Here is a 27598-nt window from a genome sequence, read left to right on the forward strand (position 1 = left end):
TGTCATAAGAAATATTTCGTACAATAAATTAAATTTTCTTAAGTATTCTCTGAAATCACAATCTAATTAAAATTACAGTTTGGAATTAGCGCTTGGTTTATTTTAATTCCTTGTTCACAATCTCGACATTAGCCAATGGCCTGGCGACTTTTAAATGACAATGGTCACGTGACATTTGTGTAATAAAAGAGGTAAAAAGGTTAGTTTACGTTTTGTTAATGCAATATAATTATCCATCCGACAATACTATCGTTAGAACTTCTTTTATGATGCATACCCCTTTCTCATTCTCTTCCTGTTTGAAAAATAAGGATTTGTTCAATTATTTTTACGCGTTTCTTCAAGCAATTGAGAGTAAGAGAACAATTTATATTTCTTTTTGTTTATATTTGCACGCGTTATTATTTTATTTGACTTAAATTAAAAATAATTGCCATGTAATATCTTCAATAATTTTTCATAATCTTCATTTTTTAAATCAATAATTTCAACTCGATATAACAAAGCCTGATGACGGGCTTATCGATCGGTGATACAGCGCGCGCAACTTGGACAGTTGGACGCTCCAGTCGGCCAAGTGTAATGCATAAGCAGGAACGATGTTCGACGGTACGCGGCGAGCATTTCCTCTGATTTTCGTCGCCGCGATCCTCCAGCGTGCCCACGGCGACAGCGCGATCCGGCCAGGCGAGAAGAGGCACGGTGGCGCGAACGACTATCAGATGTGCCTCGAGAGCTTCGACATCCACAAGGACAAGATCATCAGGACCCAGGATTCGCGCGACATGGGGGCCAAGTACCTGAATGTTCTCGACGTCGACTCCAGGCTGGACTGTCTCAAATACTGCTGCGAGACCGAGCGTTGCGACGTGTTCATCTTTGAGGAAAAGGTGTTACATGTATCGCATATAATTATCAAAGTGCCATATACAGTCACCAATTGCTTGAGATATAGAAGTTCATTTTATGCTATACATTTTATCAAATATTGTGATTTAAAAATGTGATGATAATTAAGTTACCGACTAATGTAGTATTAATTTGAATATAATATTTTAATCGCAATATTGTTCAGCATGTTCACAATATATTTCAGCCCATTTTACTATTTTAAGGATTCTACTTATTATTTTTAGGGAAAACTTGACTGAAAACTCTTGTCAGATTTCCATCAATGTTGTCTGTGTTAGGACAAGTTTCATGTGATTGCATAATATCAAGAGATAAGATTATCTTGTTTATTTAATATTATTACATCATAATTTCGTTATCTTTTACACATATTTTCAGACCAATAAAAATAGAAAAAAATAGAAGTGGAATGGTGCTTTTTGTTGCAATTTTATTTAGATACATCTTTCAATCTTGTTAACAACAGCTGAGTGAATCTTATCAATTTAAACGCAACTTTTGATGGCATGCATTCAATGCATTTGATGAAATGCATTATTTCTAAATCAAATTTTCTCTAAAAAGAAATTAAAATAATTGATGAATTTGTAGTATATAAAGAAAATTCTCAATATCCTAGATCCAGAAAATTATTTTTTCATACATAAATAGTATAAAATAAAGTGTACTAATAAGGATTGACTTTTTCATTCTGTTGTCTTGTCTCATACAGAAACCGAGCAGCTGCTACCTTTTCCAGTGTGGCCCACTGCACGACTTCAAGTGCAAGTTTACAAGGCACGCTAATTATACTAGTGCCGTGCGCACGAGTTATCCCATACAGAACGTTCAAGTGGAAGAAGAGGTCAGGATATCTCAACAGGAGCACGAGTTAAAATCCCTCAGGTATATATTCCTTCAAAATCTCCTATTTTCCTTATTAATTTCGCGACTAATTAAATTTCTTTTCTGTCTCAGGAAAAGTAATGAGATTACGTCGGATTATGGATTCACAGAGACTCCCATCAAACCTGTAATCACACAGATATCAAAAGTGACAGTAACTACACCAGCACCGATCAAGCCAGGTAGGTGTGTTATTATTTTAAACACTAGAATTATCAATATTTTTTTTATTTACTAAAGGAATAAAGTAAATAAATTACTATGAGAATAAAGAAAGTGATGTAAAATCAATTTTATCAGGATAAAGGAAATAATTAACAGAAAGTTGATGAGAAAATTTCAAAATACCTTTCACACAAGAAATAGGATTCATTCAAAAATATAAATAGTCAATAAGAACAAGATAGACGTTAATATAAATCTCGTCAATGACAGCCTGTACCAGAAATCAGTACGAGTGTCGTTCATCCGGAGACTGCATAGCTATATACAACGTTTGCGACGGTATTCCGCAGTGCGCGGACGGGTCCGACGAAGCGGCAGACCTCGTATGTCCCACGGAGAAACCGACGGTGCCTCCAATAATACAGGCGCCACGTCCGCCCGTCGATATCCTGCGATATCAGCAAGTGATGGAGCAGCAACGCAAGGTCCTCCCTCCATTCTATCCTGGGGCAGAGATCAACCCCAAGAGTTGGGACATATCGAATCTGGCCCATCAAATATCACAGCCGCAAAATATTATGTATCCTGGACAGCCGGTAGAGATGCCGCAGATGCAAATGCGTAAGAATTATGGCTCATCGGCATACCAATGGGATTATCAGCCTTTGTATGAACAAAATAAGGATCCATATGTTCCCAGCAATACTATTCACGAACAACATATGAATCCCTATGAACGTACGTAGTTCTTTCTCTGTCACATGTGTATTTGTTATTGGATTGTGTGAACGTGCATTTATTATGAATATACATTTCTAGAACCACATATATTTAATCACAAAGGTCCGAGCGTTATAGGAAACAATGAAGTAAACAGGTAATTCAGAATCTTGTCTTTTTAATTATTGCATAAAATTAGTAGATAATTGGACTCTATTTTTTATTGACTTAATATTATTAATTCAATATAATTATTGGAGATCAAGAGAAATCTAATTAATGTAATTAATATAATTTTATTAGAGGGCCGTATATAGATGCCAAGCATCCATATTCTCCACATTTTCCATCGTCAAATAAAGCAGTTTGGCAAGAAAATCCCATACAATTTTCACCATCTGTCGCTCCAAATTCTCAATATAAACAAGTTAATGAAGTAGAAAATGTTGCAATCACGACGACACCCGCTTGTGATGTAAGTCTACTTTACAATTGTAATTATTATAAACCTTTGAAAAATTATATAAATATAATAATTTCATCAATAGACCTCAGAAGAGCAGAAAAATGAATTGACAAATGAGGATAAAGAACCTGTAAAGAAGGAAGAAAAAACCAATACTTATTTGACACACGTAAAAACAAGCAAACAAATTACTGAAAAACCAGCTTTATCAAGTGAAATTATGAAACATAATCATGCAAAAGAATCGAAAGGTAAATACATTTACAAACTTGCTATATATAGAATATTAAGGAAGAACTAATTAAAGATTTTCTAAAAAATGTAATTAATAAATGATATTTAATTCTCCATAATTATATTTTAGTATCTTATTTGCAAATAAGTTATTAAAAAATTAATTTTTTGTTAATGCATATGCTATGTGAATTTATTTATGTTTATTGATCATCTATTATACCTATTAATTATTATTATGCATTCTTAAAGTTTTAGATTTTTTTTCTTGCATATGCATCAATGTTGTTTTTTATTACAACACGATTTATATTTTTTAGAACATAAAACTGTGATTTTAATCGAGGAGCACGCAAAGCCGCACGAGAGTCCTGACGTTATTGCGGAACATCTTCAAATAATTGAAAATGATGTTTTAAGGCCTAAAGGTGCCGTGATATCGTTATCATTGGGACTTATAGCGACTGCGATTACGGCTGCTTTAATTGTTTGCCGATTGCGAGTAGTAAAACGACGCGGGAGATGCGGGCATGGAGCTTTTGCGCATGACGCCGATTATTTGGTTAACGGGATGTATTTATAAATGAACATGAGTCGATTACAATACAAAATTCATCTAGTCCGTAATCTAGTCATTTTAATGTATTTATCATATTTTCATATCATATTTCCATGATTAAATTATTAAAATCTTTTCAAACAGATTTGTCACTCTCTAAAAATAAAACTTTAAAATTACAAGTGTTTTCGTCATTATTGATAGCATTTTGATATAGAAATGTAAAAATCAATAAATTTATGATTTATTTTTATTTTTAATTGTTAATTTTTTTAGTATACATATATTTATTTTATCTCTAATATTATTTAACTCCTAAATATCTTATAATAAAATCTTGCAAAAATGTTTGGAATGCCATAATAAAATTTATGAACAAATTTTTAACTGATACATATTAGATAAACGTATATATACATTATTATTACATGGAAAATACTCTACATCTTAATAGTATTATTTAGAAATATTTACTAAAAAATGAAACATTAATTTTCTTATTATCTCGATATATTATTTTTCGTTACCTGTGCACCGAAAATGATCCTTATTCTTTTTAAGTGATCTGTCAATTTACATTCAAGGACCAACATTTCGAGGAACAGGTAACAAAAAATATAGTGTGTGAAACGTGGATCGGCTATTGCCCATACGTGCGGTGAACGCACTTGCTTTCGAGACGTCCATTTCCCGTATTTATGGGCAATTAGCCAATTTCCTGCACTTGTTGCACAAATAACTGTTATAAACTTATACTTTTGAATAAATTATACTTTTTGCAAAATTATTTCAAGAAAAAAACTGATGAATGGCCATTTTATTTATTAACACACAGAGGTATTCCATAATACTCTATACTCATTTAAAAATAGTATCTTCTAATGTATTAAAAATCCAATTTAATAACAATAATAGAAACATTATGACCATCTTACATAATAATGAGACGCAATAAACACTTTCATTATTAATTTAATCTCGTCGAACAGAAATAATTAAGAGGAATGTAATACTCCTCAATTATTTCTTTAATTGTACATTATGTTATTTTCAATTATGCATTTTTTTCCAATATATTGTTTCTATGTGTATAACATTAATAAAAAAATTCCCCTTTTTTCCCTGTATTCTCTACTTTCTTATTTTTCTTATTAACTCATAATTAAGTCAATGAAGGATAAATTATCACAAACACCAATTTTGTTTCATTATGCACATAGAATAAACAATGTCAATAATACAGCACGAAACACCTACGATGAAAACCAACATTTCACCGTGGATGTTTCTTCGATTTCCCAAAATTTCTTTTGATCGCAAGTCCATACTAGACTTTTGTTCATTATTATGTACGTACATTAGCCGCGGCATTCTGTTGGGCTCGAATAAATTCCGGATAATCGATGTAGCCGTCGTTATTACTGTCGTCCATGCTAAGTATTGGGTCTATTAATTGCACCAATTCCTCATCCTTGAATAATTTCTCGCCTTGCGCACCGGATTCTGAGCTACCTTGTTCTATGGATATAATGGAAATATAAATTATAGTTGTATGACAAAAGATATAATAAGAGAATAATGAATCTAGGTCTTAGTGCGTCACGTACCATGCCAATGTATAAGAGACTTGATCAGTTCACAACCATCTAACTTATTATTATTATCTGCATCATGCATTTTGAAATAATGAAACTGCAGCTCTTGATCTGTCATCTTGCTGGTATCGATTGGAACATCAGCATGATGAGCAATGTGCCTATTAGAAAGATATTATCAGTATATACTATATAATTATATTTATAAATTTATTTATATATATTTGCACAATGTGTGTCTAGAAGATAATAAAAAAGTATAACTGCTTAGTACTTTTGACCAAGACTGTATAAAATAAGAGCTAAACTATTAAATTTTTACATAAATCTATCCAGACGATACCTACTCTTTTTCATGAGCTATATTGGCAGTGTTGAGCAATTGAGGTGGCCCTCCATGACCATGATCATGTGGCTGTTGAGGTTGGTGACCAGGCATTTGTTGCTGCATGGGTACTTGTTGTTGCACAGGTACCTGCTGTTGCACAGGTACCTGCTGTTGCATGGGTACTTGTTGCTGCATGGGTACCTGCTGTTGCACAGGTACTTGTTGCATTGGTACTTGCTGAACAGGAACCTGTTGTTGTTGGGGTACTTGATACTTGAAATAGAGTTTTATTAAGCACAAATTAATAAAATAGAAAATTAATTCCAATTTATATACATAGTGAAAAAATAAATCAATAGCGAAAATAAATAAACAATGGTATACAATTAATGATAGTCGCATTATTAAAATATAAATGTAAGCTTACTTGTTGCTGCGGTACTTGTTGTGCATGTTGCGGTACATGATGCGGCACTTGACCATGCTGAAACAGAAAATTATAATCATACATTGGAGTACTAATAACAATAACTGTAAACCATGCTAAGTACTTCAATGCAAGAATTCCAAGCTTTACATTTAGATGTGTATATTAGATAATAACAAACTCAAAAAGAGAGTTGATACAGATCTCAACAAAAAATGACTTATATTATTGAGAACTTAATAATTTTTTAAATTTTGCATATAATAGTTTTAACATAAAAATAAATTAATGAAATATATTTTATAATCATTAATGAGATTTTACATATTATTTATTCACATTCTTAACTTTATTAAAAATGTTGGATGCGACTATAGAATAATTTGTGACATTTCAATACTTATCAACACCTTATAACCTTAGTATTTTTGTAACATTTTCAAATAATTTTTTTAAACAATGTTGCAAATTTCTATTATATTTCTTTAGTTCACCAAAAGTTATCTTTAGTTCACAAGCATATCTTTATCAGCTTTTTATTTGTATATGAAAAAACTACATGACGAATGGAATTAAATTTTTGCAAAGCATACAAAAAAGTTTGCTCCAACTCACAAAATTTTTATGCATATCAAAGCATTTTAGAAAGTAACATGATATATCAGTTGTTCCATGCATCTGCTACAAGATGCCCTGTATAAAAGTTTTTATTTTCTTAGAAACCACACAATTAATTGGTTTGAAATTTTAATATAATTTTAACATTCATCTTAAATAATATTCTGTAATAATTTTTAAACAAATGTTGAAGCATTACTCGAAGCATCATAAATGCTCGTTATGAAACACGACTGGAACAACATAAAAGGTTCTTCACTGCGTGTTTACAATGTGGAAAACTTTGTACTTGATGGAATCGTGTCTCTGCTTTGAATCAAAGCACTTCCACGTCACACGCCGAGAAGCGTATCGTTGAAACCATATGTTCGGTTGAATTGGGAAAAACGTCGAAGAGTTTACCTGCTGATAGTGCTGAGGCGGTACACCTGGCGGGACCCGTTGCGCCTGGCCGAGGATGTACTTGCATCCAAACGAGCCGATTATCAGCGCGCACAGCGTCCAATGCATCTTCGTTGCACTGTTTGGAAAGAGGAAAACAAAACGTGCATTAAAATCGTAGACGCATGGTTCAAGTATCGCCGATAACCAATAACGTTCCGTGACATCACGGAGATTGAGACAAGTACCTTGTTTACGCTAGGAAATGTCCAGGTAAATTGTCATCTGCGTGAACGTTTCGTTCATCGACTGCCACGAGGTTTCGAGCGAGCCGCTGTTTACGTGTCACGTCGCAGGAAAACCGCGGGCCAAACCGTACAAGCGGTATGGAACTGACGTGGACACCGCAAGCGCGGACAGATGCCGCGCGGTTTCGTTACACCATCGAAAAGGCAGGTAATAAAGATCGTTAGTAGGAAGAGGAACCAACGAAGCCTGGATGTCGCGCGTGTTTCAAGTGTGAAACATAAACGTTTTTCAAATAACGTCCACTTCTGACAACGCAGATTAACTTCAATCTCGGTTTAACTTTGTATATTTTTTTAAATTCTTTAAAGAATTGTTTAATCCAAGAATTTTTCTGATTTCTTATAAAATAAGATAAAGAATAATACATGCAAGTTTGAACAAAACTTGACTCTTTATTGATTTGTTTTTTTAACAAATTATGTGAAAAATTATTTTACTATTACTTTTGCAGGGTTTATTTACTACATCGATAATATGTAATTATAAACTATTGAATTAAAATTGTTTCTGTATATTTTAACGAATTGCACAGATACTAAAAGCTTACAATAAGATTTGAACATTTCTGAAAAACGAGTCATAATTTAGTTTGAAAATAACGAGCAAATAAAATTTTCAAATATACAATATAAAAAATTTTTTATATTTTAAATTTAAAGATTTACAAAAGAATATCTGAAACTTTTTCAGATTTTATATTTTTTTCGAGAATATTTATAAAATCTTTTAGAAATCTTAGAATTGAAGAAAAGATGTAGATTCTCAGCACTTTTAAAGTATTCCAATTTGGAAAAAGATTGATTATGAAAACGTTATATATCTTAAAAAATTCTGAGAAATTTGTATTTAAAAATTATGAAGAAAAATGTTCGCTAGGAGAGCGCGCGATTGAATTAAATCTAGAGTTAAATGAAAAGGTAGAAGGAGAGAAGAATAAAAAGAGTAACATCTCCTCATACATATATTAAGAGTACTATTGACTTTAAAAATCGAAACGTTTTATTCATATTTTTATAAGCAAAAACACAACAAAATTCAAGTACACTTATTCCGTACATGTTAACTTCAACTAAAATATAATTGTACAGTAACATGACTCGTGTGTAAGATGCAAACGCTTTAATGTCTTTATGAATAATCGGCATACAATCGGGTCGGACGCGTCCGACGAATGGAGGTCGATAATTTTCGTGAAAAGGAATCTAAACGAGTCCTCGTTTCGGGTACGCATGCACTGATAAGGATCGCGGGCGAATCTCTCCCGCACATTTTTCTCTTTCTCACGTTCACTCTTTCTCTTTCACTCTCATTCTCTCTTTTTCTCATCAATTTTAACAAGTCTTAATCGCACCTTGATACCTCGCTACTGACTATTATCAAGGAGAGTGCTTTGAAATAGTTACAAAAACGGCCGCCACAGAATAAGGCACACAATTGATGCAACGCGCATTTTTTTTTCAATGTAACGAGATATATATATATTCGTACTTATTCTTTAATATTACTTTGGTGTGAACGAACGTCCATACAGAGCTATGCCTGATCATTTCGGAAAATGATTTATACGTATTCATGCTTAAAGAAACTAGAGCTTTGCAGGAACAATGGTGTCTACGTATCATCGCTGTGTGACATTAAGTGTCGCGTTCTCCCTTCGCTTAAAAAAAAGAAGTGTTTTAAAGAATATTAAATAATTTTAAAAGACATTAAAATGTTTTATTTTTCTCCATTGTTTAAATACTTAAAATGTTTTTAATCTAAAAAGCTATGGGTGGCGATCTTGTAAAAATCGAGGATTAAATTTAAGATTCGACGTACCATATCAACTATAATTTACTTTAATTTTTCGATTCTGAATTGATTTGAGATAGAAAAATTGAGAATAATACACAATTTGTATAAAGACTGGCGTATATTAATCATCAAAAATGTATAAATGAAAGAAAAGCGTTTTTAGAAAAAGTTCCACATGTAACTTAAGTGAACTTCGAAACTTTGAAGATTTTAAGGTTCAAAGTTTAAAATTCACTTCGAAGGTTTGAAGCTTCGAAACCTCAAATTCTTTCGAACTTTTGAATATTCGAAATTGTCAAAAGTAACAGTCCTATATTATTAGTCTTTTATTTTGATTGAGAAGTCATTACTTTTGTAAGGTTTTGTCTTATAGTTTTTATCTGGTGGAGTTAAGCAGCGTAGTAACAGCCTTTTATGATGAATATTTATACGTGCAATATCTATTGCAATGTCTATTAAGCTATAGGATATTTTTCAGCAATCGATACAGAAAGACACAGTAACATAATGAATCATTTCATCCTTGTTGTTTGTCAATGTTAAATAAGGATGAAGTGATTCACCGTGTCCTTCTGTGTTGCTTGCTGAAAAACGCCCAATAGTAAAGAATACACGAAATCATTGTACAATCGATAAAGTACAAATAAAAGTATAAATTACACGTAAATAAAAAACTGTAATATATTTTTGTATTTATTTTGTCCTTGTTTCTATTTAATATATAATTTAATTTTAATTTTAAATTTATTCCTGTAGAACATAGTCAAAGTGATGTCAAAATGCTATCAAACCAATGAAAGGACATTATGTCAAAATGACTTGTCTGTTTGATGATTTCGATATCAGAATCCACTCAAAGTATGAGATATTTTGCAGTCAAATAGCCATCACTTTGACTAGGCAGTTTTCACTGAGAAACGCCCCGTTTAAAACTAAACATTTTTCAGCATTTGAAAAACAAAAAACGATAAAAATGTAACATTTGGACAAAATGGAAACACAAATAAAACATTTTAATATCTCAAACACTTCTCTTTTGAGTTTCTCGTCCCTGTTATCACCTTCACTGGTACTGTTTCATCGCCTGTTCACTGTTTTCTTCCTTTGCTTTTCGATATCATTATTATAAATGTATTAGCAGCATTTATTATCGTTTTGCAATTCGCTAATGCTTTGAAGGACTATATTTATATTCCTCTGAATTCGACGGGCGTCGTGATATGGGATAACACATAACTTCGCGAATCATTATCTATCAAATTGATCTACCTACGCGTAATTATGCAACCTAAGGTACTCTCTTCTCTCAATCTATCCCTGGATACAAATCAACTAAAGCGTGGGCTATGTCGTAACAAGTGCAACTTGTTCACATATATGCATCAGCGCGCGTACGCATATATATCTTTGCGGTGCGCTCTGATTCTGATCGAAATCGCGTCTATCGAAAAAGAAAAAAATGGGGGGGAAAAGGAGTTTACTTTGCTTCTCCCTGATCTCTCGACGAACGTTTAGAGGTGAAATCATCCCTCGGCATCATCATTATTCGATTACTATATTTAAAAAAAAAGTGTTTAATTATAAGATATTAACATTTTTCTTCTTCGTTTTTTAAATACTTAAAAATACTTTTGTTTTAAGCGAGGTTTAAATTTAAAATACTAAGGCCTGAATGCACGAACATCATTTTAACTTCAAGTGAGATTTAAACATGTATCTGTCTTTATTTATTTAGAGAGAAAAATAAAGATAGACATATGTTGAAGTCTTGCTTAAAACCAAAACAATATTGGTGCAACAATTGGGGGCTTAAAACGTTTAAAGCTGAAAGTTTTAACAGCTTTAAATGCTTCAGTGTTTTAAGTCTAAATACCGTTAACAATTTTCCAGTATTTTTAAGTATTTAAAAAGTGGAGATAGAACTGAAACATTTAACATCTTACAATTAAACACTTCTCATTTGAATGTATACGCAACAACTCTATGAAATCTAAATCTAAAGTTGAAAGAAAGTTTATTGTTCAGGTTTTAGAGATACAGAAATTTAAAGAGTGTCGTATTCCTTCAAATTGCAGCGACCTCGAAACTTAAACATGAGAAACGATTCTTTTTACAGATTCAAATTCTGCGAATTAGAAAAATCATAGGAACGGTTTGGTGATCCCTGCTCTAAGTGTCCGTCGATCACTATAGTATAGATCGCTATATAACCATCATTAAGATTTTTTTTTTCTACATACCTTTCGTTATACGTTTCAATAACAGGCTAAAGCTACAGTTCACTGAATTATCGTCGCCCGTTTTTCATTTTTTTCAGCTAGTACCTCCTACGAGAACGCGATATTACAGCTATGCGCGATTATTATAGGTATCACTATTTAAAAGCATGTATTATTGAACGATTTGCTCTCTGTCGGCCCTCTTCGGTACATTCCTCCCTTTCTCGACTCGGAGAAAGAAAAAGACTTACACACGAATGAACATGCGGGACACTCCGACTTAATGCCGAACATTAAAAATTGCGAGCAGTCAAAACTTTCCTAAGCAAAGGCCATCCAACGTGATTACGTGCAACAATAACTCCTAGTCTTTTAACATTCTTGTGTCTTTTATATAGATTCTAAAAATAACGCTCTTGTCATTTCGACTGAGTGTATTACGAGATATCGTAGCGAGAATAAAAACAACAGTCTGGCAGCTCCTGTGCCTCAACATGCTTCTTCATATACATGTACCTTTCTCTCTCTCTCTCTCTCTTCTTTTCATCCTCTTGCACCTCATCCAAAATAAAATTTATACCTTTTCTGCTATACATAAAAAAAAAAGCATTACCTCTTGATAAGCTCGCAGTCCAGATAAAAGCTCAACGGCGAAACGTTACGAATCTCTGTGTCTTTGATTGACGAACAATAACATACGGCAATGTTTCAATGACAATAATGGTAAAATGCTATCGTAGAGTGACTGCTACAATGCATGCTCCCACACACATAAAATTTTGAAAGGTTTTTCTTCCACAGAAAGTTGTACGATCACGAACGAACTCTTAAAACTATTTACAAAAATGTGAATCGCGCAATCCGCGATGCTTCTAAAATAACGTTTAGTCCTTTTTGAGCGTGTCACACTGAACTTCTAAAATAATATCGATTTGTTAAATCTCCGTCCTTCGATGAGAACGGGAGAACATTTGGTTTTGTAAGGGGAAGGATGGTGCATTATATTACACGTATTTATATATACGTGATGTACCCAGAGAAAACGCAGTGTCCTGACTCGCCTCGAAAAGAACGGTCTTGACATAATAATATATTATTATAATATAAGCTGTGTTATAATAATATATTTTTTCATTTGAGAGGAGTTTGCGGTAGGATAATTCTTTCTCGATATTATTGTATATTGCAACACACCGCTCTACACGGTATCGGACCCTCGCCGTTCTGACTGTACAACGGCCGTTGCTTGAACATTTTCGAGTTGAACGGTAGGAACAGTGATTTTCCATCGTAACAGCTCTCGTACACCTCGAACGCCTCATCGATGGGTATCTTTTCATTTCCGGTTAGGGCGACACCCGGATTTTTGGGATCTGGCATGAAGACCGGGATCTCCTCGCCGTAGAAATACCCAATTGCTCTGTCCTCCGGATCATTTGGCACTGTTCTCGATTTCGATGAGATCACCGACGTGCTCAACTCACTCGATTCCTCTTCCGTATTTACGACGTCCCGTGCTCCCAGTCTGTAATACCTCCGCACGTGCTCCATGGTGACTTTCTCGATCTCGACGCTGTCGTCCTCCGCTGCCTCGCCTTCGCACAGGACCCCCGGACTCTGCAGCATCCTTCTCGGTGTTATCACAGGCTCCACGGTTTCTGCTTCCCAGCACTCCAACACATCGGGCTCCTCTATGCTGACCGAGGATGCTATCATCGCGCTGTCATTCTCGTCATTCTCGCTGCTGTTTCTCCTGCTCCTCTCGCGTATCTCCACGTTTTTATTAATCACGTCATCGTGAGCAGCGGTTTTGGCGGCGATCGGATTACAATGATCGTTAAACGGAACAGGTTCGTAAGAGGACATGGGTAACAATCTGCCGTCTTCCGAGACGATAATCTCACCCTTCTCGAACGTCCGTACGCTCACTGTACTGCCCTCGCTCGTTCCCTTGCCCTCCTCCTCGTCATTTAAATTATCTATCCGTCGCATCTTGATGTCGATGTTCTCAACGGGATTTTTTTGACTAATTTTTCTCAATGTCTTCATACGTCTTGCGTTAACTCTCTTCGAGTTTATCCGAGAACTTAAAGCAACCCTCATACCCGCAACGCTATCCTCCTGAGTAAATTCGCAAACGTCACCAACATTATTCTTCGACTTGTCTCGCGATTCCACGGCAGTGACGAAGTCCAACGAAACCAACGAGGAAACCAGCTGGCTCTGCGCCTTCTCATCGACATTCCTGTTCCATTTGTCGTTTCTCTTGGCTTTCGTTTTCCTCTTTACGACTTTCGCGTCCCTCTTTCTTCTGCCGATTGATGTCGTCGAATCAGCTTTCATCTGATCATTTCTTCCGTTGTTGTTGGTCTTTGCGAATTCGCCGCAGCTAGCCGTGCGCGACAACATGATGTTGTCGGCGCTGCTATTAGCAGATAGTGCAGGCATGGGGTTGCCTTGCAAGTTTTTTGGCGGCTCTTCATCCATTTCCTCATCTTCGTCCATCTCGCTCTCCGAGGTCGATCCCGACGTAATAAAAAGATCGGGCGAGTTCGCTCGGCGAAGCCATTCCTTTACCGCGGCAGTAATGGGATATTTATTTGACAACCAGGTCTGACTCTCGAATCCGGAATCCTCGTTCGAGCCCTCGATCGTATCCCCACTTGCCGCTTTTGTCGTATCTTCATTACGTTCCGACGTGTCTTTCTCACTCGCTATTTTTCGTCCCGTCTCATCCATCTTATTATCGTTCACAATACTGCATTTGCAATTCGTGTCCAACAGCTCAACAGCCTCGAACTGTTGTACGATCATCCCGTTCTCCATATCCAATTGCGCGGAGTCATCCAAATCCGGTCCAGGCGTAGACTCCCTCACGAATTTCGGGCCTTTCTTGTTGTACTTCTTGGATAATCCAAGTGTCGCTCGTGCAAACGACGAATTGTTGCAGTATTGTAATCGTTGAATTTCTTCTTTTTCGTTGATGTTCGTCGTTGTTAAACAGGAATTATCTTGAGGACTCGTCGATCTCGACTTTGCCGCTCTCTCCGTCAAGTCGGCAAGATATTCATGATTCGTATCACCATTAGTTAAACTTTCTTCAGGGCAGTTGACGCAATTACTAGATATATCGACTGCATTAACGTCGTTGCTATTGTTTTTGAATAGCTCATGTTTCGTATTGGCACTGATTGAATCGCTGTCGTTCTCCAAAGTATCAGTCCTGGAGAACGCTTGGCAATCAGTCGGAACACTGTTGCTCATCTCCGTTATCTCATTCGTTATTATCGCTTCCATATTTGCGACTGAATGATTCGCTTGACTATTAATTTCTGCGTTCTTGTTTCTCGGCACGCGTCCAACTGCCGTCGACTGAACGTTCTCCAAAGATGTTTCCGTAACGACTTGGTCTGAGCTGTGGATTGTCGTCTCTTCCTGGTTCTTTAAACTTTGAGCAGTTGACGAATCACACGTCTCGGTCTCGCAATTGGCGGATTCCGTCTCAATGTAGAATGATACATCCGGTGCATCAGTGACGGACGACGCAACTTCTTCGGTCATAGTAGTGACTGAAGCACACTCATTGGGGATTCGCGATTGCAGGGCCGGCCGCAATTGAAATTCCTGGCACTCGGGATTGAGCGGCCGATTTGTGACCGTCATCGCTGTAGTCGAGATCGGATTTTCTGACCAAGATAGTCGGGAAGACGATACATCATTATCACATTCAGAACTATATTCCCCTTCTTCCTCATCTTCGGTGTTACCCTGCATTTATAATCAGAAAAAATATGGAGTTTTAATGAAACGACACTTCAATCAAAAATACAAGATTTTTCTGGTATTCATATTCATATTGCAGGATTGGAAAGTTACTAGTTATAAAAATAAAATTATAAAAAATAAAGTTAAAACATACAATAATTTATAACTTAATTCAAATTAATTTAAAATTAGTTAATTTGTAATTTTGAGTTAAAAATTAACTCATTTAAAAACACTCAATTGTTCTTAAAAGACAAGTTCGTTAATTTTTTTCTAAATTAAAAAAATTAGTAAAAGAAATAATTGTATTTCCATATAAACATCTTTCTTTACCATTTTATATAAACTTAATTTATAAATAAAATATTAAATTTATTATCTACGCTGTAAATATTATACTTTTAATATTTTATTTGCAATTGTTTTGTTAATTAAAATAAATTAACAAAAAAAATTTTAACGTTCTAATTTAACAAAAATAATTAATTTTTTAAATTAATTTAACTTAATTTAATCTTAATACAATTTTTAACTGAGTTTGTTTTCGTTGCAACTTTTAACATAATTAAATTAATTTTATAAGTCATTAATTAAAATTTAATTTAAAAATATATTAACTTATTCAACTCTGATTATCAGTAAGATATATTATTACCCTTACACGTTTATTTCGTCACATGTTAATTATTTCTTTCACAAGAGTAATTTTAAAGCTTTAGTAGATCATTCATCTTATTATTTCGAATTAAATGAGTTTTATTGACTTACCAAAATAGGTCTTCTCTGTTTTCTTTTCTTTCTCTTCTTTCTTCGCTTGGCGCATGCCATCATAGTTGTTACGTCCATAGTTCTCACCAATGGCCCGCCCTGGATGGTAACACCTTAGACAAAAAGAAATCGCCGCGCGTTATCAGTCTGTCGAGAGACACGAGAACATTGACCAACAAATAATATTTCAGTGCGATATTCGGCGGCGCTGACGAGACGTTTAAATAAGATCAGAAGAGCGTAAATGAACGGCCAGAAGCCGTATCGGAGTTGACGCGGAAAGTGAATCCAGCATTCCACTGCTTCTGCTGTGTCTTCCAACTTCTCATTATATCGAAGCGAACGACACGCAGATGTTATTTTTAACGAGTTCTATTTAAAATGTGGCAACGCGCTGCCGTTGCCAAACTCACATTTCTCGCGTCTCTCGCGCAGCCAAGAAGACATATTTCCGACTGTTAAATTGTGCCGGTGTGACCACGGGATGTATCTTCTTGTGCGATGTGGCCACGAGGAGTCAATGGACTCGCTCGCATGAAATATGCTTCATTACTGGGGTGCAATGTGAAGAACAATGAGACAATACAGCGTGTAGCAGCTGTGAGAGAGATACATCGATCGACATTTATGCGAGTGATACATGTCGTACGTTAGTCGAAATCAGAGCGTGTACAGAGTTTGGAACTTTAGGAACGATCGTGAAGAATGAACTACAATATACCGAGCTAATTGTTGGACACAGATACTCGACTAAAAAAAATCGCCGAGCGAATATTGTTTTGCAAGGCTGCGAGCTTGAAGCTCTCTCGTTTCCACGATCGTGTCTAAAGCGTGGTACCTTTTTTTGCGAATTATTACCTTTTACCTTGAATGTGGTAGAGGCACGGCAGTAATAAAACAGCAATGATGCCGATGGACGGGACAGAAGTCATGAATCGGGGCAAATCCCTTTCCCTTGGCCGCGCTTCCAATCGACACTGTTCTCGTTTAACATTAGAAATAGGTACAATCAAGCGTACTACGGCCAGTGTAGCGCAGTAACGAGGAAGGAGTGTTTACAGATACAGCACAGATATGAATAATTTAATAACTGCGTGCTACTTTTTTTATACAATTTTTTCTATTTCATGCTGTTGGTCTGTTACGCAACGATTAATTGCGTGCGAAGCGTCTCGCACATTAGCATTTTTCCTTCAAATCACATCTCTAATTGAGCTGACTTTTCCTCTAAAGGATTAATTGAGAATTACTTTTAACTTGAAAGCAATAAAAAGAGTTACAAATTTTTTAAAAACTAAATTTTTGAAATACTAAGACAATTTTTAACTCGTTGAAAAGTAACAAAAATTTAGATAATTAGCTTTACTGTAATAAAATCTAACAAATTTAAATCCTATTTTTTCCTATTTTAATTTTTTTTACTTCTACCATCCACAAACATAATCCAAATTAAATTATAATAATTACAAAACAAATATTACAAAATCTAGTACCATTTTTCTTTCAATACAACTAAATTGTGCACTTCGATCATGCTAGCATTCCCTCCTCGAAATGCGCCTCTTTCTCTTAAATGCAAACGTGGGCAATCAACACACTTCGTCTGTTGTTCCGTCCATCCGACTATGAACAGAACCAAGGCTACAAACGCGAATGTAGGTCTGCTCATGCAAGTAGCAGAGAGCAAGGATTTCGTCGTTTATTATGACTCGGGGACAGTTCGATCCTGAATCTATCTATTTCATAACTAACCATTAACGTTGACCAAGGGAGGTCCGAACATGTAGTGGCCAGGATACACGTACGGCTGCGGCACGGCTGGCATCATATGTGACATGTGTACTGGCTCTTGCATCATTAGTGAATCCAAGTAGGGATCAACGGTCGTTATGCCGTTCTCCAAATGTTGCTGCCCATCGAGATGCAACGGTTCCGGTAGTTGTTCTTCTGTGAGCTGTTCCTTCACGACATGTTGTTCCATGTTCGCGTGGTCCACCTCTTCGGCTTGCTCCTCGATCTCCTCGGCTACGCTACCGCTGCAGCTAGCACTACCAGTACCGTTCTCATGCCACACGTTGTTGGAAGTTTCCGCTGCGACTATCGTGCCGTTCTGCTCCTCCAATATCGGGACCGGTTCTGTACTTTGATTAGTCTGCAAATAAATAAAAAATAATCAAATCATTTATTATTAAATCATAATTAAATATAAATTACATATACTATAATAATTAAATCACAAATAATCAAATAATAATTGTTTTTACTTAATATAGAATTAATTTATTTTTTTTACAATCTCAGTCTTTTATTACTTAAACAATAAACAATTCAAAACATTATTCAAATTGGTTCAAAAATATTCTATTTATAATCTAATCACATATAATATTTGCAATTTTTTAAATTTATATAGATTTGTATCAATATTTTAATCGAGCATTTAATGGAAACATATGACAAATAAGATTTCAAACTATCTCACCTGATAGTCCATTAAACAATATGGCTGATTGGCAAGTTTAGGCACGAAGGCAGGATTAATCCATTCGATCGGTCTTAAAGGGACTGGACCGCAGGGTACAGTCGCTAGAACGCTTGGTCCAACTTGAGCAGGTACTGGTGCAGGTCCGACCAACATTACAGGATATTCGTAGTAATAGCCGCTCGCATGATCGTAAAACGTTCCGTATCCTAGTTGCGCTCCTGGCTCTACCGCGGGTGGATATTCTCCCGTTCCACTGTCTCTATCTAATAGCTGCTGGTCCTCTGTGGTTTCGCTGCCATCTACAAAGATATTTATCATTTTTTATTACATATACTCATTTATCGAGACAAAACTAAACATATTAGTGACAAGATGATAAAAACTTTCTCTAAAGAAAGTCGATGTAGAAAAGATGAAAGACCACAGGCTTTTCTTCAGATATAGAGTAAACATAGAGTAGATACAAGTAGATGCTTAGATATTGGAATTCATATTTCGATAATAAAGTATAGAGATCTTACAATCAAAGTCTGACCATAAGACAGCCAGTTTTAATTGGTTCATTTTGCCGTGTTTTGCCAACTTCCGAAAGAGAGAAAGAGATAGAGGAAAAGATAAGAAAAAGATAGAAGAGAAGAAAGAAAAATTGATAATTGTACCTCTCTCTCGCAGGATCTTGCCAAAATCGCTTTATGGCCAGACTCTGATTGAAGGGTCTCTAATAAAGTAATTTGCTTTGAGATGTCAGAATTATATCTACAGCAGATACAATACAATGCTAATAGCTTATGAAATTGAAATATTTTAACTTGGCTGGATAGCTGACAATAAAAAAACAAGCTAGTTTGTTTGGCGTTTTAGCGTGTGCTTTTTACTCGCTGTATGACGCATTATAGCATTTAGCAATAAGTTTATTCTATGGTCACCACCTGCGGTGGAATGTGATGCTGACTGACTTTCCGTGGTTGATGGCGTAGCGCTGGTGCTTGCGTTTCCAGTCCAGGGCTTTTTGCGCGACAAGTAGCCCTTCTTGAAGAGGACGTCCTGCCGCGGTGTTGTGATCCTCGTATACTCCTCCTCATTGAAGATAATCTTGGGCTGCGACGGCGAGCCGGCGCTCTCATCTCTGTGCGATCTCGAGCCGCTGCTGGCATAGCCGCTCGTACTTCCGCCGCTGATGCTGGTACCAGCCCTGCGTGGCTTATAGCCGCCCTGTTGTCCATTCCGATCGAAATGTGTGTGCGCATTCGTCTCTTTTTCCTGACTCTTCACGTAGTTTTCCTTTCGCAAACCATCCTCTTCATCCTCTTCACCGGGCGGAGCTGTCGAAAAAAAACCGTCATCATGATTCACGAAAATTTTATCTAATACTGTCTATAATTATACTCGAGTTAATGTAATAAAAATTTAACAATAAGCAATAAATTAATATACGTTGCAAAATCCAAAGTTTTTAATAATTCGAATCTTGTAAAATATCTGAAAGTTATTTTAATATTATAATAATATTTAGTAATATAAAATAATTATTTTAAATACCTAAATAATATAATTTCGTAAACATTTCTTTAAACAATTTTGACAATTATTATCATATCCAATCATATAATAGATATATATTCGGATTTTTAACAAAATATGTATATACAAATTGTAGTTAATAAATAATGTATGTATATTTTAGTATTAAATATTAAAAAATAATAAGTACAGAAATAAATGTTTAAAACCTAGATGTTCAATTATATCAAAGCAATATCAAATATTACAATAATATTGAGGAGTCTAGGAGTCACAAATTGTTACTTTTTACTTATATTGCAAAAAATGTTGTAAAATAATTGTTCTTTTATTTAGATTTAATTTCTAAGAAATCGATGTCTCTTGTCCACATAAGTAGATTAATTGACAAAAAATAAACACGTGATTGCAAACTGTCAGTTTAATAACGATAAAAAATATTAGATACTTCTATGATGTTTGAAACAGTCACTTCGCAAATTGTGATTAACGCAGAGACTATATATTTTTCTAAAATGTAATTTACATAAAATTAATCGTCGCAGGAAATGTTTGCGGAATTGAATGTTGAGCAACGTGCAATAGTAGCATAAGACTGCATCATCCAAACAAAAAAAAAAACTGGTTACTAATTCGTATGCAAAATATGTGCACAAATGTTATGTCCCCTTCATTCAGAATTTTATGCAAACACGATCTTTTAACGTGTTTAGTATTAATAGAATTAGATAGATCAACATTGAGTATTAACTAAAAATTAAAAAGTTAATAACTTTTGGTTTAATTTAGTTTATTTTAAATAGAATAATTTGTAACGTTAACGAGAGAATTATTTTTAAAATATTTTAAATTTTAACTTATTAACTTATCAATTTTCTCCAGAGTTAAAAATTACTTTTAAATAAAATTGTAAAAATTATATTCCATAACAATATTCCAAAAATATTCATAATATAAATAATTTCTTTATTATTCATATAATTTACAAATAAAATATTAATTTTATTTAATAGATAATTTAGTAAAAAATAGTATAATTGTTTTGTTGTTTAGAGTAATCTAATTAGAAATTACGATAGTCTTTAATTTAATGAAAATAATGCTTTTTAAAATTAATCTTTTTATTTAACTTAATTTAATTTTAAAAAATATTAATCTCTACAAATACCTAGCTAAAATTATAAAATTACAAATTTCCACATTGCAGCGAATTAATTTTACTTATAACTTCGAGACCATATCTCAAAAAGTGTATTTAAATTGACAATTGACAATAAGACGAAAAATAAATATATTATTTAATTCAATCTGTGATGAGAAAAAATTTTACACATACAAACACACACACACACAGTTTTCCTTCTACATTTCTCTGGTTAAATTTTTATGCTCTTTATAATATCAATTCAATATTTTATACAAGCTGTGTTTTCCATATACAGCTACGTCGGGGTGATGATGTTTCCGTACCATCTTGGTACCTCGCTAAGAGCAGCACATGATTCGAGGAGCCGATCACGTGGGTGACTTTCTTCTGCCGACGCCACTGCATCGCACCCTTCCTCCACCTGATGCTACCTTCCCTTCAGGATTGTTGTGACTGATCGACGAGCGAGACCGCCCCTCGAGGACGTTCCGACCGAACGATTCGACCCGGCGCCTGATGTAGGCCAGGTAAGATCAGTTCAGAGGCGTTCACCGTGGCCACTGAAGGACGAAGAGATGTCGATAACGAGTAAGATGCGAGTACAAAAATTAATGCATCGCATACGATGCCTCGAGAGCGACTGCGACCGATACGGGGAAGGGGGTGATGATGAACACGCCGGAGGAGACGAGAAGAGCCCGCAGAGAGATGTATTTGCGCGTACGGTAGCCGGGAGGATGCGTTGCCTATTGGCTGCCTCCAACGGTACCAGAATAGCATCGAGAATTAGAATAGAAAACGGGCTACCAAGGAGGTTACCGAGCTATTGGTGACTGATGTCTTCGTCTACGAATGAAGATTCGTCTCGATGTCTCATTTCTTCATCTTCAACTCATCAACAACTTGCGAACTGAATTAACATCGTAGATTAATTTTTGTAGACATTAATCATGAACAATGATTCATGAAAGTAAATGCGAGAAACATTAAAATAATTTAATGATAATATAAATAATTTTAATCTAGATGATAAGCGAAATATTACATTTTATTTCAAGAATAATTTTATTAGATTTTATTTTGATCCAGGCGGACGATTTGTTGCTTCTCTATTTAGTTTTAATTCAAATAAAATAATAATAAGCTGTCTATAGCGCAAAGAAACGCGTAAAAAACTGAAATTCGAAAAGCTTCAATTTTCTTTAAATTATATAAGCCTTTATTTTTATATATCGCAGATATGTAACAATCGCTTTTAGATAAGTAAAAAATAGAAGATTGGAGTAAAGTAAAGATATACTTCGTTCGGCGGTTTAATACTTATACGTTTGATTTTATTGTGGAGTATATGGCTCGTAAACTAGATTCGCGAATCATTGTCTACAAACATAGAGTATCAAATGTATTCTCACTTTGACGTTTACTGCATTATGAAAGTCGGAAAGCAAATAGCAGTGGTCGCCATAAACCTGCGGCGCACTACTAACTATTTGCTAGTCGACCTTCCTACGGCGATTTTCTAGGACTAAGCAATAAACTTTTCTCCAATTCGAGCAGGAGCGCGAACGCTCACCGAGAGCAATTATAGTGCGATCACTAAATGGGGTGCTAATTTTTGCCGGCGATGCGTGATATTGAGGGCTCTCAGGAATTGGTGTCTCAGGAAGGCAGGCGCATTTGCAGGCGAACATATTTTACGATTCATGCCGTCTCGTCTAAATGATTATCATTATTTTTTATTAATTATATTATCGGATTTACCAAAAATTTTCTCTCTCTTTCAGTTCATCTTTTCTCTTAATTACTATTTCACCCTATTAATATATTAATATTTTTTTATCCTTTGTAAAAATATTCGTGATAGTAATAATTGAAAGATATAACATGTTTAAATTTGATTGGTATGTGCAGGGGAAGAGATGAAGAGCAAGAGGAAGCGATTTCGTCTGCGAATTATTCTAACGATAGGAATATTTTTGAAACGTAATGCCGAGTGCCGTCCCAACGTGTCTGCATAACATACGACATATCGCATTCACGTTCCAGATTCCGTCATGGCTTACGTTTCAAACGAACCATGCGTTAAAACGTCTAGCTATCGCGCGAGCGTATTAATATTTAGGGTAATCTAGATGATACGCTTCATTGATCGTGCAAACGGAAGTGCTTGACGTTTATCCTCCGTATTCAAGTATCCATCATCTGTTACCTCAAATCCGAGAGATTAATATTCGAAATACCTGCAGTATAGCCGGCGCCTGAGGACACCGATAAGTAAAATCGTGCTCGTAACATTTGCATCCTGCAAACATACCTGACCCTCAACATTATGCATTCGCGACATACCAGATCGTACATTGCGAAAAATCGTCCTTGACGTTGAAAATAATTTTTCCTTGAAATCTGTTTTGCCGCGCAAACATACCTTGCACATCGTATAATGTTGCTCGCATTTATAATGTTTGTTAAACAAGTTTCTTATCGTTTATTTTATATATTTGCACGTTTCGTACGTTACAGAAAATCCGTGAGGAAAAAAAATGACGACGATACGTTTTATGGTTAACATATTGCAGTATAAAAGATAGGAAAGGCACAAAAAATAAATATCAATGAGTGTAAGTACACGGAAAAAAGAAACTGTAATTATTACCATGCACATATTGATTTTTATTACTGCAGTTAATCTTTTCCGGGTAGTATAGACTTGGGCAAAAGTATTACATTTTTTTTCATTTATCTAGAAATATATTTCTTTATTATAAATAATTATCAGATAATAATTATTATTTTTATAATTATCTTTTAAGAATTTATTTTACGTAGAATGCCGATAACCAATAGAAAATAATACGTAAGTAAAACATTCCATATAAATAAAAAATATAGGTTCCTGATACTTTTCATTAAGACTGTAATTACATGGCGAGGAAATATTTTCGTGCCAAAGATATTCTTATACGACAGATTGTTAATAAAATTATATCCTGTAAATCTATTCATAGAGGGTTGTAAATAAATCGACTCGCAGAGTCAATCTTTTCTTAACGGAAATTATTTTAATCGTTCCTAATTTTTAATCGTCATTTTTGTGCGATTAAATTTCAAATTGAAGTTTAATAAAAATCTTGCAATATTTTTTTGTCTGAGAAATAATTCGTGTGTTTTCTCTTCTGAGATTTAGATTGTTGAAAGTTGATTTCCTTCGTCAATTAATTGGTGAAAATTGTAGATATCTTTACATTTCAAATTAGCATACTAATTAAGAATCTTCTCTGTAATTTATCTAGGAAAGTTTTGAATCTTGTCAGCGGAAAAAACACATGTGTAAAATTTTGTTATCAGTTTGCTTACTTCTTTACATTATTTCTTTCTTATCACGCAAAAGAATATTTCTTCACTCTAATATTCAAAAAGTGAAGCGGAAAGTATCGTAGAGAAGCCGGACCGAAGGCAATTACATAATTACATAGTCACATAGAAACGAGTCTTTCCCTCGCAAAAATCTTCGGGTTTCAGGCTCACGAAATCCCCTCGAACGATCCTCTACTTGGAGATAAATCGTCGGAACGAAATTCTCGCGCTCATTGGGAATTTCCCATCGAGAATTTTTTCCAAAAATCAAAGAGAATGCAGATGCGGGGGGAGGGGATGACGGGGGTCGCCACGCCCTCCAGGACCACGTTTCGCGTATTTTCGGTCAACGCGAGATTCAGTCGGGGCCGGAAACGGAATTCTCCGACAGATCCGCCGGCTTCAGGAACGCCGCTTGTCTTCGCGACTTGTCACGGCTAGACGACAGTCGGAACGACTCCCCTCGCCGTCGGCGGGCACGCACGAATAATGCATACCGGCCGGTACGCGCACTATTTCAGGACGAAGAGCCCGCGGAATCCTCCTCTAGGGTTGTCCCGGCGACACTGCACTGGCGCGGCGCCGTGCACCGCGCCACCGGTGCTCGTCGCCGCTTCGATTTTCCGCCAGTCGTCTGCGGCTGTGCAACGCGAACGATTTTGCGCCATCGTAACGCTTCCCCGTCGCCCACGGAACACCAGCCGAGGAAAGGTCCGCCTTTTCCGCGCCTTTCCTGTTCCTCGGCTATTTTAGAGGCGCGGTTTCGATTTCTTCAACCCCTTAACCATTTTCCTCACTCGCACGAGTACGCTCGGATATCGTTATCTGCGCTATAGTACACGAAAGTCTATAGAAGACGATTTAACGATTAAAGGAATATGTGAAAAATATCCTCACAAAAAAATGTACACATATTATATTTTACTTTGTTGCTCAATCAAAACAAAAAAGAAATAAAAGAGACTTAATACTTCATGATTATTCTTCTGCACAATACTCGACAGGATGTAACAAATTATTAGCGGCGGGAGTCGAGAGTCCGTACTTTCGAATTTGTTGAACAATCTTTGCACGTAATTGTGTAAATTGACATAATTCTGAAAAATTGATAAATCCGCCTTTAATGTTCTTCTTATTCCCAAGAATACAACGAGAATCTGGCTGCTATTGTATTATAAAACTAATTATCTTCTTATATCGTATTCATCATTATTTTGCGAAAGATTTGCGGAAGATGATCCGCAAAAAAAAGATGATGGATTTTCTGAAAGGATAATTTATTTTCTTTCCCGACGATCTACGAGACGCTTTAGTAAATCCATTTTACCAGATCGATTTTTCTTAACTGCAATATGCCATGTAGAATCCGACATAAGAGAAGTTGTGCGTTGATTTACGATTTGATGAGAGGCGTGCGTCTATCGTTTGGACGACAGGTCGAGGCTTCGGGTATGACGAAACGGCGAACGCACTTTGCTCGCCGTCCTCGTGGCAGGTTGACGCCTAAGACGATGCCTCACGAATAGTCGAAGTCATATAATGATTTAGAACGTCGGACTGTTATAGAACAACCTAGGCACATTGTCAAAAACATAGGGCTAATGTTCTCTCTCTCTCGCTCTCCCTCCGCGCAATTTGATCTCTTACCGATTTACTTTCTGACAGGATCCGTTACTGAAACGGGGCTCCTCCGAGCAGAACGGGAATAACATATGCACGACCTGATGATTTAACTAGTTATCGCGTCTCGAGGTGCAAGACGCGAGCAAAGTTCTTCGAACCGGTATAGGGACTTTGTGTCCTGGACTTTGCGACTTGCTTATTAAAGATGAATCATTGCGTCATTGCTTTATCATGCCATTTGTATTATAATACAAGATATATGTTCCATTAATAGTATCACTAATTAAGTACCGTCTACATAGAAAAAACTATCAAACATATTTGCATAGCAAATTAAAACAGATACATTTTATTTAACCATTCACTGTTTCATATATAAGCAAGAAATTACATTCTTGCTTATATATAATTTAATCTTTTTTAAAGAATTATGTAGTTTTAATAAAATATTACATTTTTATTTCAATATTATAATAGTATGTAAGGAGCAAATTATGAATGTTTTGATAATAGATAATAATTAAAAAAATATATTTTATAGACTAAAAAAATGCTATTCAATCTTATAAATATATCAAACATTCTAGTTACAAAACATCGAATTTAATCTTATAAAAATATTTTCTATCCATTACCATTTCGTTAGTACTCAAAACATTTTTCTTAATGTACACAATTTTTATAAAAAATATAAAATCATCGAGTTGGCGTGACCATAAAATCAATTAATAAACTGTGTTATTACAGTTATTTGTGTTATTAAATATGTGTAAAAATAAAATTAGTATTATATGGGCAATTAATAAAATAAAAAAGCAAAAGCATAAAATAATGGTATATCGACACTAAATAGACATAGTTTTGGAAGATATACACAAACTCAGGATATTTTCTTTTCATAAGGTCTTGTAACTTGATCTTTATTCCCTGGACATGTGGTAAGACACAAAAAATATGTTGTGACAACTTTTGGTAATACTTGCTAAACACATTGAAAGTTTCAGATTCTTGGTATATATAGTTTTTCCTTTTTTTTTAGAAGATATTTAAATGATTAGTTGAAGAAATGTGATACATTTCTGGCGCAAGGGGTCATTACCCTCTATCTCTTGAGAATCAATATGAGAAAAGGGTGAAAATGGCTTTGGAATCTTGTAAACGGTCAATTTTCTTTTCTTTTTAATTATTACTTAGTTAAAAATATAAAAAATGTACAAATTTCAATATATAATTATAAATATCAATAATAAACATTTATTAAACGAAGAAACACACCATTTTTCAAGGCAAATCTTGGGGTATCTATCAATAATTTATATTATA

At 35.0% G+C, this 27598-nt stretch overlaps 3 protein-coding genes across 7 annotated transcripts in view; 1 reads left to right on the forward strand and 2 right to left on the reverse strand.

The window, feature by feature from the left end:
• Positions 1-248: 248 nt before the first annotated feature.
• Positions 249-4123, forward strand: LOC105828999. The gene is made up of 8 exons (XM_012667605.3): positions 249-890; positions 1625-1797; positions 1870-1979; positions 2233-2700; positions 2782-2839; positions 2986-3157; positions 3231-3399; positions 3703-4123. The coding sequence occupies exons 1-8, from the start codon at positions 600-602 to the stop codon at positions 3963-3965; spliced, it is 1704 nt and encodes a 567-aa protein (XP_012523059.2). The 5' UTR covers positions 249-599; the 3' UTR covers positions 3966-4123.
• LOC105829002 (multiple coagulation factor deficiency protein 2 homolog) lies at positions 1805-7705 on the reverse strand. 2 transcript variants are annotated; one of them, XM_036289785.1, is made up of 7 exons: positions 7539-7705; positions 7312-7429; positions 6292-6348; positions 5884-6137; positions 5549-5697; positions 5299-5459; positions 1805-1922 (listed from the first exon to the last, which is right to left on the reverse strand). In XM_036289785.1, exons 2-7 carry the CDS (start codon positions 7417-7419, stop codon positions 1917-1919), a joined length of 735 nt encoding a protein of 244 aa, XP_036145678.1. In that variant the 5' UTR covers positions 7420-7429; positions 7539-7705; the 3' UTR covers positions 1805-1916. The 2 variants fall into 2 exon arrangements, with proteins under 2 accessions (XP_036145678.1, XP_012523065.1); XM_012667611.3 differs by lacking the exon at positions 1805-1922 and having other exon boundaries at positions 4290-5459; positions 7539-7704.
• Positions 7706-8573: 868 nt separating this feature from the next.
• LOC105829003 overlaps positions 8574-27598 on the reverse strand; it is a 36980-nt gene continuing 17955 nt past the window's right edge. Inside the window, exons 1-7 of one of the 4 annotated variants that reach the window (XM_036289782.1) lie at positions 24768-26817; positions 21622-22208; positions 19560-19952; positions 18628-18929; positions 17898-18297; positions 16146-16258; positions 12786-15380 (exon numbers count right to left, since the gene is read on the reverse strand). In XM_036289782.1, coding sequence (XP_036145675.1) covers positions 12786-15380; positions 16146-16258; positions 17898-18297; positions 18628-18929; positions 19560-19952; positions 21622-21703 — 3885 coding nt within the window. In that variant the 5' untranslated portion in view covers positions 21704-22208; positions 24768-26817. Of the gene's footprint in view, positions 15381-16145; positions 16259-17897; positions 18298-18627; positions 18930-19559; positions 19953-21621; positions 26818-27598 lie in introns of those variants that run through there. The other 3 variants (XM_036289781.1, XM_012667612.3, XM_012667613.3) reach the window with 3 other exon arrangements.

Source organism: Monomorium pharaonis, chromosome 7 (assembly GCF_013373865.1).
Source record: "Monomorium pharaonis isolate MP-MQ-018 chromosome 7, ASM1337386v2, whole genome shotgun sequence".
In the NCBI taxonomy this organism is placed as follows: Eukaryota; Metazoa; Arthropoda; class Insecta; order Hymenoptera; family Formicidae; genus Monomorium; species Monomorium pharaonis.

What these genes read in the sequence shown, in the direction of transcription:
- LOC105828999 (XM_012667605.3), top strand. Translation starts at nt 600, where the DNA reads ATGTTCGACGGTACGCGGCGAGCATTTCCTCTGATTTTCGTCGCCGCG. An exon ending in CACGAGTTAAAATCCCTCAG is followed by an intron (nt 1,798 to 1,869) that starts GTATATATTCCT and finishes TTTCTGTCTCAG; the next exon opens with GAAAAGTAATGAGATTACGT. An exon ending in CGACGACACCCGCTTGTGAT is followed by an intron (nt 3,158 to 3,230) that starts GTAAGTCTACTT and finishes TTTCATCAATAG; the next exon opens with ACCTCAGAAGAGCAGAAAAA.
- LOC105829002 (XM_012667611.3), bottom strand. Translation starts at nt 7,419, where the DNA reads ATGCATTGGACGCTGTGCGCGCTGATAATCGGCTCGTTTGGATGCAAG. An exon ending in CGCCTCAGCACTATCAGCAG is followed by an intron (nt 6,349 to 7,311) that starts GTAAACTCTTCG and finishes TTTCTGTTTCAG; the next exon opens with CATGGTCAAGTGCCGCATCA. An exon ending in GTCTCTTATACATTGGCATG is followed by an intron (nt 5,460 to 5,548) that starts GTACGTGACGCA and finishes TTATATCCATAG; the next exon opens with AACAAGGTAGCTCAGAATCC.